Below are 12,307 nucleotides of genomic sequence, written 5' to 3'. Positions count from 1 at the left end.
ATCTTATATATTAGAAACTAGTTTACACTGAAAACTTCCGGCTAAATAATGATGTAAATAAGATTTCATAATTGCACGTGAAATCCAAATCACCTACATAAACTCATAGAGTGACTTTTGAAAAGAATGAAGAAAATTGCCTTTGCTTCTTTTCACTGTAGCAACAGTGAAAAGTAGACCATTGATAATTTATACTGTACATTCAATGCCTCAGATTCTGTAAACCCTTGAATGTCATCTGAATTTGGATAACTCTGCTATGTCCTTCAGTAATGTGTCCAAGCTCTTGAATACAAGGGATGCAGATAAGCTTCTGGCATTTATTTGCCTCATTTAAAAATATTTACTTCATGCAGATAAACAAGTTTTAAAATGTTCAGCTTTCTGCTGTTTAAAGCAATTAGTGCTGTGCATTTAACTTGAAACTTAGTATATCGTTCTTTACTATTATCCAGAAATCTGTGTTTGTCTTTTGATCTATAGCATGGGGCATAAAGAAAGTTTATCTTATTCTATTCTCCCACACTGAACTCTAACCTACTATTAATGAAGACTCCATATTCTGGCATATGTTCTCAGTTTAAATTTGTTTTAATAGTTTCCAGTAGAGATATACTATTCTGAGTATGCTCAGCTAACATTTCTGGTTGCAGTGAAGTTAGAAACAGAAGCTGCTACCTTTTATAGCATTCTGTCCTACTCTTCTGATGAACACTATCAAGGAAAGGACATTTGGATGCTCCTAAAACAGTTCTGTAACAGCTGCAGACTCCCACAGAAGGCTTCTGTTAATATGGTTGGCTGTGAGTTCTAATACCTATAGTGTTGATGTATGAAAAGATTAAACATTCCCGTCTATGGGGAACTGTGAAGTTCAAATTAAATGTTGCTAAACTGGTTGTTAAAGATTTAAAATTAGAAAAATCAGAAACTAGGGGTATTCTACACAGAATGTATTTCAGAATGTTAGCTTCTTGATTTTTGAAGGCAGGATGACATAAAAAACCTGTAACTAGGTATAACGTTCTGCTTAACAAGTGCTCTTGAAAGAAAACCACGACATGATAAAAATACACAATATAATAATCAAGATTCTTGCATTCTAAAGAGAGTTTTTTACCTGTCGAAAAATCTCAGTTAGAAAATTAACATTGTTTCTTTTAGAAGAGAAGACTTTACGGACAATTTCAATATCAGTTAAATGCTCTTCATCAATACTGCAGAGGCTGGAAGAACTTGGTTCTCTCTCTGTTAGAGTACTTGTATTAGAATGAGATTGTTCTGGTTCTGCATTTCTATCCTGCTTATCAGTACTGTCATTTTTGCTGTCCTCCCTTGAAGCCATGCTAGCAGCTGCTCTCTGAAAAAAAAAATTAAAAATATTCCATAGTTCATTTTTAGTACAGCAATAAATCAATACAATTAAGTAAAATTTAAATAACACAAAGAATTAAAGAACAAATAAACAAAAGGATTTATTGCATTTCAAGGCTTCTAATGTCCAGTTGATTAAAAGCAACTCACAAAATTTGAAAAAAGAAAGCAGCATTTGCAGGTCCTTTCAAACTGAATTACTAAACATACAGCTTGTTTAGAAATTACTTTTTTTTTTAACTTTTCATTAGTCATAATTATTGGAGGAGAGCATATTGCTGACATAACAATTAAACCAAAAACATGAAAACAAATATATTTTTGTGTATTTGGTTTTACCTGAATATTCTTTGGCACATTTTCACCTTCCATCCCAGGAATATGAGGTCCTGTATGAGGTTTTGGCTCAAGCCAGAAGGACACCAACCATCGAATGACAATAACACGAGCCTTAATGAAAGGTTCCTTTGTGCAATAGATTGCCTCATTGGTTTCAGCATCTTTCTTAACTATTACGTAGTGTGGCTTTGGTCTCATTTGTGGTATATCTGTATGAAAATACAACATCTTAAAAATACAGGCAGAGACAAAGATCTGCATAAGAAAGAAATCCTAGAACCATAACCAATACACATGAACTTTCAGTGGTGCAGTTTTGTTGCATTCACTGTTGCACCACTCATTCCAAGATGCACTGGAATGGATGCAACAGAGAAAATGTCAAGAACATGTAAGACGTCAAAATGTAAGACATCAAAACACTTGAATTTTCTCCTGAAGGGAGACAACATGTGAGTCCAAAAGAAACTTATTTCTGCTACGCAGAACCTTTAATTTTTTATCTGAAAGTGATTTCTATAGCCTTACATTTTTTTTCTATGTAAGTAAACATATTTCATTATCTTCAGGTTCTTTCAAACTATGTTATACTCAATATTTGAAGATAAACTTCAGCAAACTCACTTCAAATTTTCATTGCATATGACAAAGTTTCAAGAAGCAAAATAACTGTCAACTAGACTACAAGAAATCTACTTTCATATAAAACTAATATACTGACAAATCTAATCATGGCTACAGTGGGAGATATGTAATTCCAAAATGCAAATGCAATAAACACAGCCTCTTCTGGCCCTGCAAAAGGATAAAGATGAATAGAACAGAGAAATCCTGCTGCAAAGCCACGTGAGCTTTGCAGCTTCACCTAGGGCCCGATTTGCACTGGCTAATTTTGCTGGACTTTGCTGCCAGACCACAGGCACGTACATTTTCCTATGATTTAGCTGCAAGATGACTCTGAGGCTTCTATACTGGCTTGTAGGGAATGTAATGAAGGATGCTCAGGGGCACATCAGCTGGCAGGAACTGTCATTGTCTGGGGACTAGAACTGACAACTCCACTTTCGCCATCCCATGATGGTTCAGAACTATTTAGCTTTTTTGGTTCTCTACTGGGCTAGAGTCATTGGTACTCCTGAATCTGCTTCAGAAAAAAGCCATTACAGTACTTAACTCAATGTGGATGGAATTAACTTATGTGGTAAAAACACTACAAAGATGGGGGGACGCATGGATAGCATTTTTTAATTGTGCATTTTTCTGTGACTTAACACTGCAAAATGTCATTTCTGGGTTTTACAGCCCAAGACATGGTGCAGAATAGTTCTGCATAACCACCATCAACCTGAATCAGCAATGATCCCTTTCATGTGCAAGTGACATTTCTCTGAAAGTGGTATGCCAACCCACCACAGACCTAGTCCTATAAGGGCAATATGAGGTATACTCCAAAACAAAAAGAAGACAAATATTTGTGTGAGGACTGATTATAATATGTGCTGTCAGGACACCCTGATGTTAGTGTTTCAGTATCATGATTTCCATCTAGTGACAGCAAAAAAACCCCCAGGAAATTCAAACTAAAACAAACACAAAATAAACGAAAATCCAAACAAAAAAAACCAAAACCAACTAACAAAAAGACAGAAGCATGGAAAAATTATGGTCCTACCCATAAACAGAGTGACAGGTTGAACAGAGACAGTTATGTCAGCACTGCCTTAACTCTTCTGTAGTCTGCAGTACATGAGCAAGACAAGGTTTCCATGGTCTTACAGGCCAACCAGAAAGCAGTTAAAAGATACTAATGGTGAGAGTCAAAGAAGATTTTAAAAAGTCACACTGAACAATACAAAGGTATTCCCTGACTGTATCTTAAAGCAAAGTCAAGAGTTGTTTTAAAAGGATCCTGTGTAACTTTGCCAGTTTATGATGTTAGAATCCAAGAGGGACAAATCTGGACAGCAGTGAAGAAATAATCAACTATTGTCTAAGCAATTATATTATGACAGCCTTTTTAAGGCATCTAAAGTGCAACCAGCGTATCTGCCAGACTGCTGTAAAGATTTCCCTGTTACCATTACAAATACACAAGATCCAGCACCCACACTGAGGATATCCACACTGGTCTACCTCAGCGTCATTTCAAAAGCCACATACGTAAGTAGTGATAGACCCATCATGATGCTGCTTAACTGAGGAATGTTTCCTGTATGAACTTCAAAACTATATCCACACTTTACAATGAAAACATTATTTTTAAAGGAAAAACCCCATGGTTATTGCATACCATGTACCTAAGTACGTAACAAATGCACAGAATACTCTTTGACAAGTTTACAAATGGTTTATTTACTGCAAATAATAAAACACTGTTTTCATTCTATGGAAAGCAACAGGTTAGTAAGAAAATTAAAAATTAAGGTATCTTAAACAAGCATGTGTAACAGTACAATCTGTGAAAAATAAAGCAAATGCCTGGTAGCACAGCATTTAAAGATGGAAAAGCCAGTTCTCTCTGGTATTTATTAGCATTCAGCAGAGCACAAAGGCTCCACTAATGGCAGTATTTCCAGAAGGACTAAACATGCAGTAAATGTGTTTTTGCAGCACACTGTCTCCTCCTTGTTTCATGATAACCTCTCAGAACATCCTCTTTCACTTGTTTCAACTGCATTATGTGCTGCAGCTGCTTCTCAAATGTATCCTCCTTCCAGCTGCTTCTCAAATGTATCCTCATTCCAGCTGCTTCGTGCATTTTCAAGTTCTGTCCATCTTGAAAGAAGGTATCAAGTCTTCAGATGAGAACACAGACATAAAACAGAGCTTGTTAGATGGACTCAAACAGCACAAGAGTAAATATTCCCTTCCCCCAACTTTCCATTTTTTCTTTCTATTGTGTTTTGGGCTTTCCCCACCCCCTGCCCTTCCCCCTCTGGGAACCTGATGTGAGCTGATGACAAAAGAAAAGGAAGCTGAAGGTGGTGGAAGGGATACACAGGGTGGAAAGTGAACAGGCTAGCAAAAACACAATGCACACCTGTAAGCTTTGACCATGCCTAATTTTTAAGACAATAAAGGGTTCATAAGGAGTGAAAAGCTAAAGAGAGCTGTACAACAGCCCACATTAGTGTCTCCCTGTAAATGAAGGAGCCTATCTAAATGGCTTGGAAATGGCACAGAAACGCACATTACTATGACAAAAGAAGCAATGCCCCTGGAATATTACTGCCGTATCTGTAGCTCTTATTAAACAACTTCTAACTCAACCTCAACAGATATTTAACAAATATTTTACAAACAAAATAAACATTACGGCAAAAAAAACCCCAAACCAAAACATAAAAAAGCAAAAAAAAACCAAAAAACAAAACCAAACAAACTCTAAACAAAACCAAACCGAACTAAAAAAAACAAACCACTCTCCCCCCTCAAAAAACAATCTCATGGGCTTTTCTAATGCTGTATTCCTCTTCTAAGTATGTAATACTAAAGCCAGAATTTGGAGCCACAATACTTAGCCTTCTTGTAACTGGAATGTTGAAGGCAACATACTTATCAGGGAAGAAGGAATGAAATCTCAGTCCAGTATACTGTCCCCAGTAAAGCCCTGTATCAATGCTGGCTTACTGAAACTACTTTTCCAATTTGTACCTCACGATTTCTCCTAAATTAAACACTACACCAGTAGCACGAAAACTGTTCTTAGTAGCAGGCTCAGTGCCCAGGTTTGCCATGCCTTCTGCCTCAAGGCTGTAAATTAAGAACAAGCACAGGATGATTTTCAAATAGGTTGGGAAGATGCATGCCAGAGAAGAACATCTTCAAGGACAAGAAAATATTCAACTTACCAATGCTTATGTTGTTTTCATCACTGTTTTGTTCCAAAAATCCTCATTATAGTTGCTCACTGTGCACAGTCTAAGGCACTCACAGTAATTCTTGGGAACTGTGCACATTTCTTCTTGTTTCCCATTGTCCTCTTCTTTACTAAGGCCTTGGAAGTTTCTTGTTTACCATTCACAGAAAAACAGAGGACTACAGTAACACTTCTGTGGAAGACTCAATCAAGATCTTCACAGAAAGATAAAAATAGCATTTCCATATTTCTTGTTCCGGAGCATCAAGCAACAGCAGGTTTGCTTTCTCAGCACTGCTTACTGTCCCTCTTGTAGCTATTTTATCACTCAACCTCTTCAGCATCTGCGCAATAACTCTTATTCTACTGTTACTTATGGCTGTACTTATACTGGTTCTTCTCCTGTAGATGAGAAAGCCCAGTGTTTGTCTTTCCCAAGAGAACATGGCTTTGACACAACCATCTCTCAAATCTAAATAAATGTACATGGACCAGAAGAAGCTAAGACCTTTTCAACAAACTTCCCCAACAGCCTAATTTTAGAATATGGAATTGTGTCTGGAGATCACTACTCTGGAGACTCCTTCTGAGATGCTGCATCAACAGATAAGAGGAATGATGATGTGACTGTATGACTCAAGTGATGAAATGGTAACTTAAAGTCTGTGTACAAGGTATTGCTTTGCAAAGAGGAGTCTTGAATTCCGTTGGCCTACAACCAACATGTGTATGGGTGCATGCAAACCCGAGAGAACAAAATCAAGATTTGCAAACAACATTCTGGCTTAAAATGGGCTAAAAACACTAAGTAAAACTCAGGTTTGCTTAGAAAACACTGAGTATTTCACTCTTTATATGGAAAGATACATTCTAGTACCATCAGCTTTGAAGACTGTGCTAAACCCTAGCTTCTTTTTTCCCACTGCAAGCTCTTGATAAAATGCAGTTGGCACAAAAACCTCACTTTTCCCTGTCAGAAATTTGAACAAGCACTGTATAATCCAAACACTTTGATTCTGTTCAGATAAAACCAACACGTCCAAAGAAGAGCACACTAACACCTTTTATTATGGCAGAAGTAGTTTCTCTTCAGAGCACAACTGAGATCAGCAACGGTTACATTAGAGAAAGGTTTTACAAGAACATTTAATTGACTTCATTCAGGTTAACAGAGCAAGATTGACTCTAATGAAAGGGTCAGAGGCTTCCACAAACAAAGAACTCAAAATCATAAACAGGAATCTTAACATGTTCTTTCTTGGCAAATACTTTTGGAGAATGCCCTTCATGGGCAACACGACTCAAAACTGAACACTGCTTTGTTATATTGTCTTTTTAAGAGTTAGAAAGCACAATTACTTGTCTCAAACATTGCTAAGGCCACAGAAGGGAGGAATTTGTGACAGGAAGGTGCTAATTCCAGGCCTGACAGAGGCAAGATCTGGCTAGCACATGCTAGTTATCACACTCCCTCTGTGACAGACTGCGTGACAAGAAGCACCTGCTTATATGCATATCACTGGTCAGAGAAGTATCATCCCAAGTTATGGCAAGGCATCATCTGTGGCCACCAATGGCCACCAAAGCTCCCCCAAATACACCCCTGTGGACACCTGGAACCTGGACTGTTATAAGCAGTACTGCTGTCCAGGTGTTAGGACCTAGGGAGAAGTTTACAAAGCTTAGGAAGAACGATGTATTAGGAAGAACGATAATGGATACAAAGAATGCAGAATTTAGGGGCCACAAGAACATTTGGCAGAAGATATGGAAGAAATTATTAAAACCATCTCAGCAATTCTGATGAAATCAGTTCCAGCTGGGTAAAAGGTAATTCCACAGTGCATCACCAACCTAAGAAACCCACCATCCCAAAAGAAGAGAAAGACTGAACAAGCAGACTAATTAGCATACGATGCATTTAACCAATAGAAGATGGTTAATTAATAAGAGAACTCTAATTAATAAGAGAACTATATTACTTGTTGCCAATAAGCAATAATTCCTTTGTTTTTAAAATGTATAAATACTGAAAAGATTTGACTGTGGACACGGCACGCCTTTCAGCACAGAAGTTACTAACAGATGAACAAACCAGGAGCCGCACCCCAACACCAAGCCCAGGGTGAAGGCCCAACAAGACACCTCTGGATCCATGGGTGGTGACCAGCTTCTGCTTCCACTCTTTCTCTCTCCTTTTCCCCTCTCTCCCTCTCCCTCTGTCTTTCTTTCCCCATGCAATCAGTGCTACAAAAAAACGTCAGTACTGTTGAACCAGCATTTGGTCCTGCTGTCACCTTAATTTGGGCAGAGGCATCTCTCACTAATCAGATCATAACATTAGACAAAATGTAATGATTTTATCAGCTGTGTTAACACTTACCAAGTATAGGGTTATACAAGCTGGTCTCCTTACAGATGTTTGGGAAAATAGAAGGTAAGTAGTATTTCTTAAAATTTGAGAATAAAAATGAAAATCCCTTTTCCTGGTTTTCCTTGTTCTTCCATTCTAAACTCTTAACCTTAAAACAAGAATTTGGACACAGTAAATATCTACAAGTAGAAGAAACAGGTAACTGATGAAATGCCCTCTTTTTAAGTTATTTCTTAGAAAAATGATCATATACATTTTAATAAACAGTTTTAGAAAGATGAAACAGAAACTAGCTGGGAAATGTCAATGAAACAAAGACCATTCTCTTCCAAAATATTTTTTCAAAATGAACTTTAACACATAAAATACTGAAACCAACAGAAATACACTTGCTTTTGCAGTCATCTTGTCAAAGCAGGGAGCATGCCCAAATTGACTGGCTTTAATGAAATGGTTTTTATATTTCAAAATGTTTAATTAAAAAAGAGTAACTATCCATGCCATTCAAAATATTTCTTTGACAAATTCTTTTAAGACATTTTGACTTACAAGTGCCCATATAATCATTACAATAGGTATTTGGATTCATTTGTATAATTGGTGACACCAAACATTTTTCAACCACAAGCAGCAGAAGATACAACTTTGAAGTTCAGTTACACAAATGTACTTTCATGGATTGTGAGTGCTAAGCATTCCTCTTTATGAAATGTTTTCCTACATGGTAAGTAGTACCAAGCATGGTAAGTGATCCTCAAGAAATACAACATGAGAATCCATCTTCCTGCAGAGCTAGGTAATCTACCAAGTCTATCATAAACAATATAAAGGAAGACTCCCTTATCTTTTTTTTCCCCCTTTCCCCTCTACTTTTTAATTTCTTATTCAAAGGCCACAGTTCTATTATGATCCATTTTCAGGGCAACAGATGTCTAGAGTGGAATATATATGCATATATTTCACCCCCAATATAACTCAGAAGATTAGCTGATATATATATATATATAATTTAGTGACACAAAGTCCTTTATCAGAACTTAGTATCAAAGAACCTTACAATCTTATTATCAGTGGCCTCTAAAGGGACTTCAGAGAACTACTTCAGCACTCACACAGCAAACAAGCTCTATGACACCTGTCTCAATGACCTACGGGAATTTAAATATAATACTACCAAATTATTACAGAAAAGGCAGTTGTCTTCAAAAATATAAGGCCTATTTTCCTTCAAAGTAAATAGCCAGCATTAAGCTTACCCTCCAGATCACAAGTATGAAGACCTCTATTCAAAGTAGGAGATGCTGGAAGCAATAAAATGAGGCTGGAAATTATTCCAGCATGGCAAGTGCACAGAGAAAGATGGATAAAGGGAAGCCATGAAATGTTTAATATATATTTGTAGACTGTCCACCTTCTCTAGTAAAACCTGCCTAAGTGTGAAGAAAAACTTAGAGGTACCCAATTGGGTTCTGAGGGACAAGTCTGACCCAGAAGGCAGGACCAGCAACAACTACCATGTCATGCAGCACATGACAGCACAGCAGGCTCAGAAGCAGCATGTGCTAACTGGCCAGCAAATCAATTACATAACATGTAAAAGCTGAGCCACAGTTTTTGACAGAAGATGTTGCTGTGCTCCATACTGGCTGAGATCATAGAATTGCCAAACTCCAAAGGGAAGAACATGATGCGTCTGAATTGCACACCATAGACTAAATACTCATTCAACTCTTCATTTTCTGCACACAGTTCATCCACTGGTTGAAGACAACTGGACAGGGAAGGGAAGATAAAAATGAGAGGGGAGCTGAAATCAGTATTGCTAGAAGTGACTGGCAAGTCTTGTTTTGCCTCCATGCCACAATCTGATGGAAGATCCTGTGGTAAATGATCTAGGAATCTTCACACAGAAGACAAGGGAACATTTTTCTAGAATTTGCTTTTTATAAAAAAGGGAGCGGCAAGGAAGGATTCTTCAAAACATTTTTATATGTATTTGCAGTCCTACAAGTAAAAAACTTACTGTAAAGAACAAAGAGGTGTTAATTGTTTCACACTTGTTTGCTTGAAAACTATGGAACATACCTGAATTACCATGTATTTCAAAAGTGCTTCTAAAAAATAGCTTGTTAAATCTTCTTGTCCTTTATCTCCTGATTGCGGAGGAACAAGTGGAGTGATTTCTTCTATAGTCACTTGAGCTATTTAAAGAAAAAACAGAAGTACATTTAACATTTAGACCATTTCTTCTCATGTGCAAACATCTATGAAGTTATGAAAGTAGAAATGCGCTGCGGCAGCAGAGACAGTTTACAGGTAAAATAGTCCACCCATAGATTAATGAAAATCAATGGATCTAATTTCTTACATATAGAAAAAGCACAGCAGACAATAAGTAGGTCTCCTCTATGCACTTTTGGAACCTACCTGCCAAACCCAAATTTTTTAAAATTTCGTTTGGAATTTATGCAAACAATAGTGTAACACTTATGCTACACAAATGCCAAATCTTTACATCTTTCACCATTTAGCAGCTGATCAGTTACATTTCCTTTAAGTTTTACTATCTGTGTCCTTCTTTGCCTCTGCAGTGAAGCTAGTTCAGAGTCGATTTTTCTCTTGTTCCTGTAGTTATATGTTCACCTTTCAATCTTTGCACTCTGAATTTCTTTGCACTCCGAATTTCTTTGCACTCCGAATTTCACAAGATAACTCCAAAAAGGCCTTAAGTAGGTAGCAAAATTTTACTTGCAGAGCTATCCTGCCAAGAAATTAATCTGCTGTGTTCCAGCAAATTTAATTACTAGTCATGGAGATGCTGCTTTCCTCTACAAGCAATAAAATACTCAAATACTAAGAGAAGATGGAAAGAAGGCAAATCACAACATTCAGGGGAAAAAGTGTTCAAGTTTTTAGTCCCATTTATGTGAATGCATAGTTTGCAGTTACATTCAAAGACCCCATCCAATTGCAAGTCATTAATAAATGAGCTTCAAATCCCACTGTTAAGAATAAATTGAGTTAGAAGGCACTTAATACTAGAGTGTACAAAGGAAAAACTGTCCTAAGAATCACCTTAAGAGAAAAATCATCCTCACTCTATTGATTAGAGCCAAAATAATGACCTTACCATTAAAAAAAAACAAACAAAACCTCAGAAAGTATAAAAACCTCATCTCAGAATGCTCAAGCTTTTACACTCATGCAAACCTTTAAGACCTCAAGTTTTGCAATTTACAAGGTTTATTTATTTTTGAAGATTCCAAGTTGCAAGAATACCACAACATTAATTACCTGGTCATACACAGACACATTTGTCCTTACACATTGGCCTAACAACCACTCATTCTCTTGAAGGCCACACCAAAAACATCTTTGCTCAGCCTGCTCCCTGAAGGACAAACAAAGCCAGTGCAAGTGTTCAACACAAGCAGAATTCACCTGTGCAAGTTTGCAGTAGATGCAGAATCCTCTTCCAATTTTTAAGAATTACACACAATTTATCAGTTTATTTTCACCACTATCCATTAAGTTACAATAACCTACCTGGAGGGAAAAACCCCAACAACCACAAAAAACAACTAATTCTGAACAACAACAAAAAAGACAGATATTGCTACACAAGAACACCTGACAAACTGCTAAGGAACTCAGCTCCATTATCTCCCTGGGTATGTATGTGTATCAGTTACTTCAACTTGCCTCGTCTGTGACAAGATATGAATTATGTTGAGAATTGAGGAATATTACCAAATTACTTACTTTCTTGGACATTAAGGGGAGGGTTAATGAGATTATCTAGTGTTCGGGGGCCATATTCAGACTGTGGTGATGAAAATCCAGGAATCAAGCAAGAAAACATCCATAATTGTTCTCTACTACAGTTATTTTGAAGTGCTTGCATCCACAAAAGAAAGAGACGCACACCCTCTCGACGTATCTTAAAAGAAAAAACATGGAATAAGTTATCTTGTGCCAGAACAAACAAAAAAGCATTTGTCCTGAAGGAAGAAAAGGAGAGAGAAAAAAAATGAGGACAGACAGTACGACCCCCAGCAATCAGCAGAGCAAAACTAACACATCTGATGCTCCTGATGAAATGCAAGGGCAAGCCTGGCACCTTCACTGCTGTTTGCCTCAAAGAATTTCTCACAGGGGTTTCTCTGAAAGAAGAGGAAGAAAACCAACAGGTCTTATCACTTGCTTGACTGCACCACTGCAAGATGCCGCATGAATTTTTCAGAAAATACAAAGACCAGCATAAAATTTCTAAATATGTTCATTAATTATAATAACTGACTGAGTGATCTCTCTGTATCAGAAAGGCCAATTCTTCCTTCTTCCATTTCTCCTTGAAAAAA

At 37.1% G+C, this 12,307-nt stretch overlaps 1 protein-coding gene and 1 long non-coding RNA gene across 12 annotated transcripts in view; both read right to left on the bottom strand.

The window, feature by feature from the left end:
- The window catches only part of RALGAPA1 (Ral GTPase activating protein catalytic subunit alpha 1), a 129,979-nt gene that overhangs the window by 103,118 nt on the left and 14,554 nt on the right, over positions 1 to 12,307 (bottom strand). For all 11 annotated transcript variants that reach the window (XM_064423941.1, XM_064423934.1, XM_064423936.1 and 8 more), the window contains exons 6-10: positions 11,709 to 11,886; positions 10,032 to 10,147; positions 7,956 to 8,094; positions 1,714 to 1,922; positions 1,121 to 1,360 (exon numbers count right to left, since the gene is read on the bottom strand). In XM_064423941.1, coding sequence (XP_064280011.1) covers positions 1,121 to 1,360; positions 1,714 to 1,922; positions 7,956 to 8,094; positions 10,032 to 10,147; positions 11,709 to 11,886 — 882 coding nt within the window. The remainder of the gene's footprint in view (positions 1 to 1,120; positions 1,361 to 1,713; positions 1,923 to 7,955; positions 8,095 to 10,031; positions 10,148 to 11,708; positions 11,887 to 12,307) is intronic.
- Positions 4,041 to 5,558, bottom strand: LOC135302916 (uncharacterized). The gene is made up of 2 exons (XR_010364469.1): positions 5,368 to 5,558; positions 4,041 to 4,508 (listed from the first exon to the last, which is right to left on the bottom strand). It is a non-coding gene; the product is annotated as an uncharacterized LOC135302916 (long non-coding RNA).

The sequence above is a fragment of the Passer domesticus genome, chromosome 6 (assembly GCF_036417665.1).
Source record: "Passer domesticus isolate bPasDom1 chromosome 6, bPasDom1.hap1, whole genome shotgun sequence".
In the NCBI taxonomy this organism is placed as follows: Eukaryota; Metazoa; Chordata; class Aves; order Passeriformes; family Passeridae; genus Passer; species Passer domesticus.
This window is presented reverse-complemented; position numbering and strand designations above follow the sequence as displayed.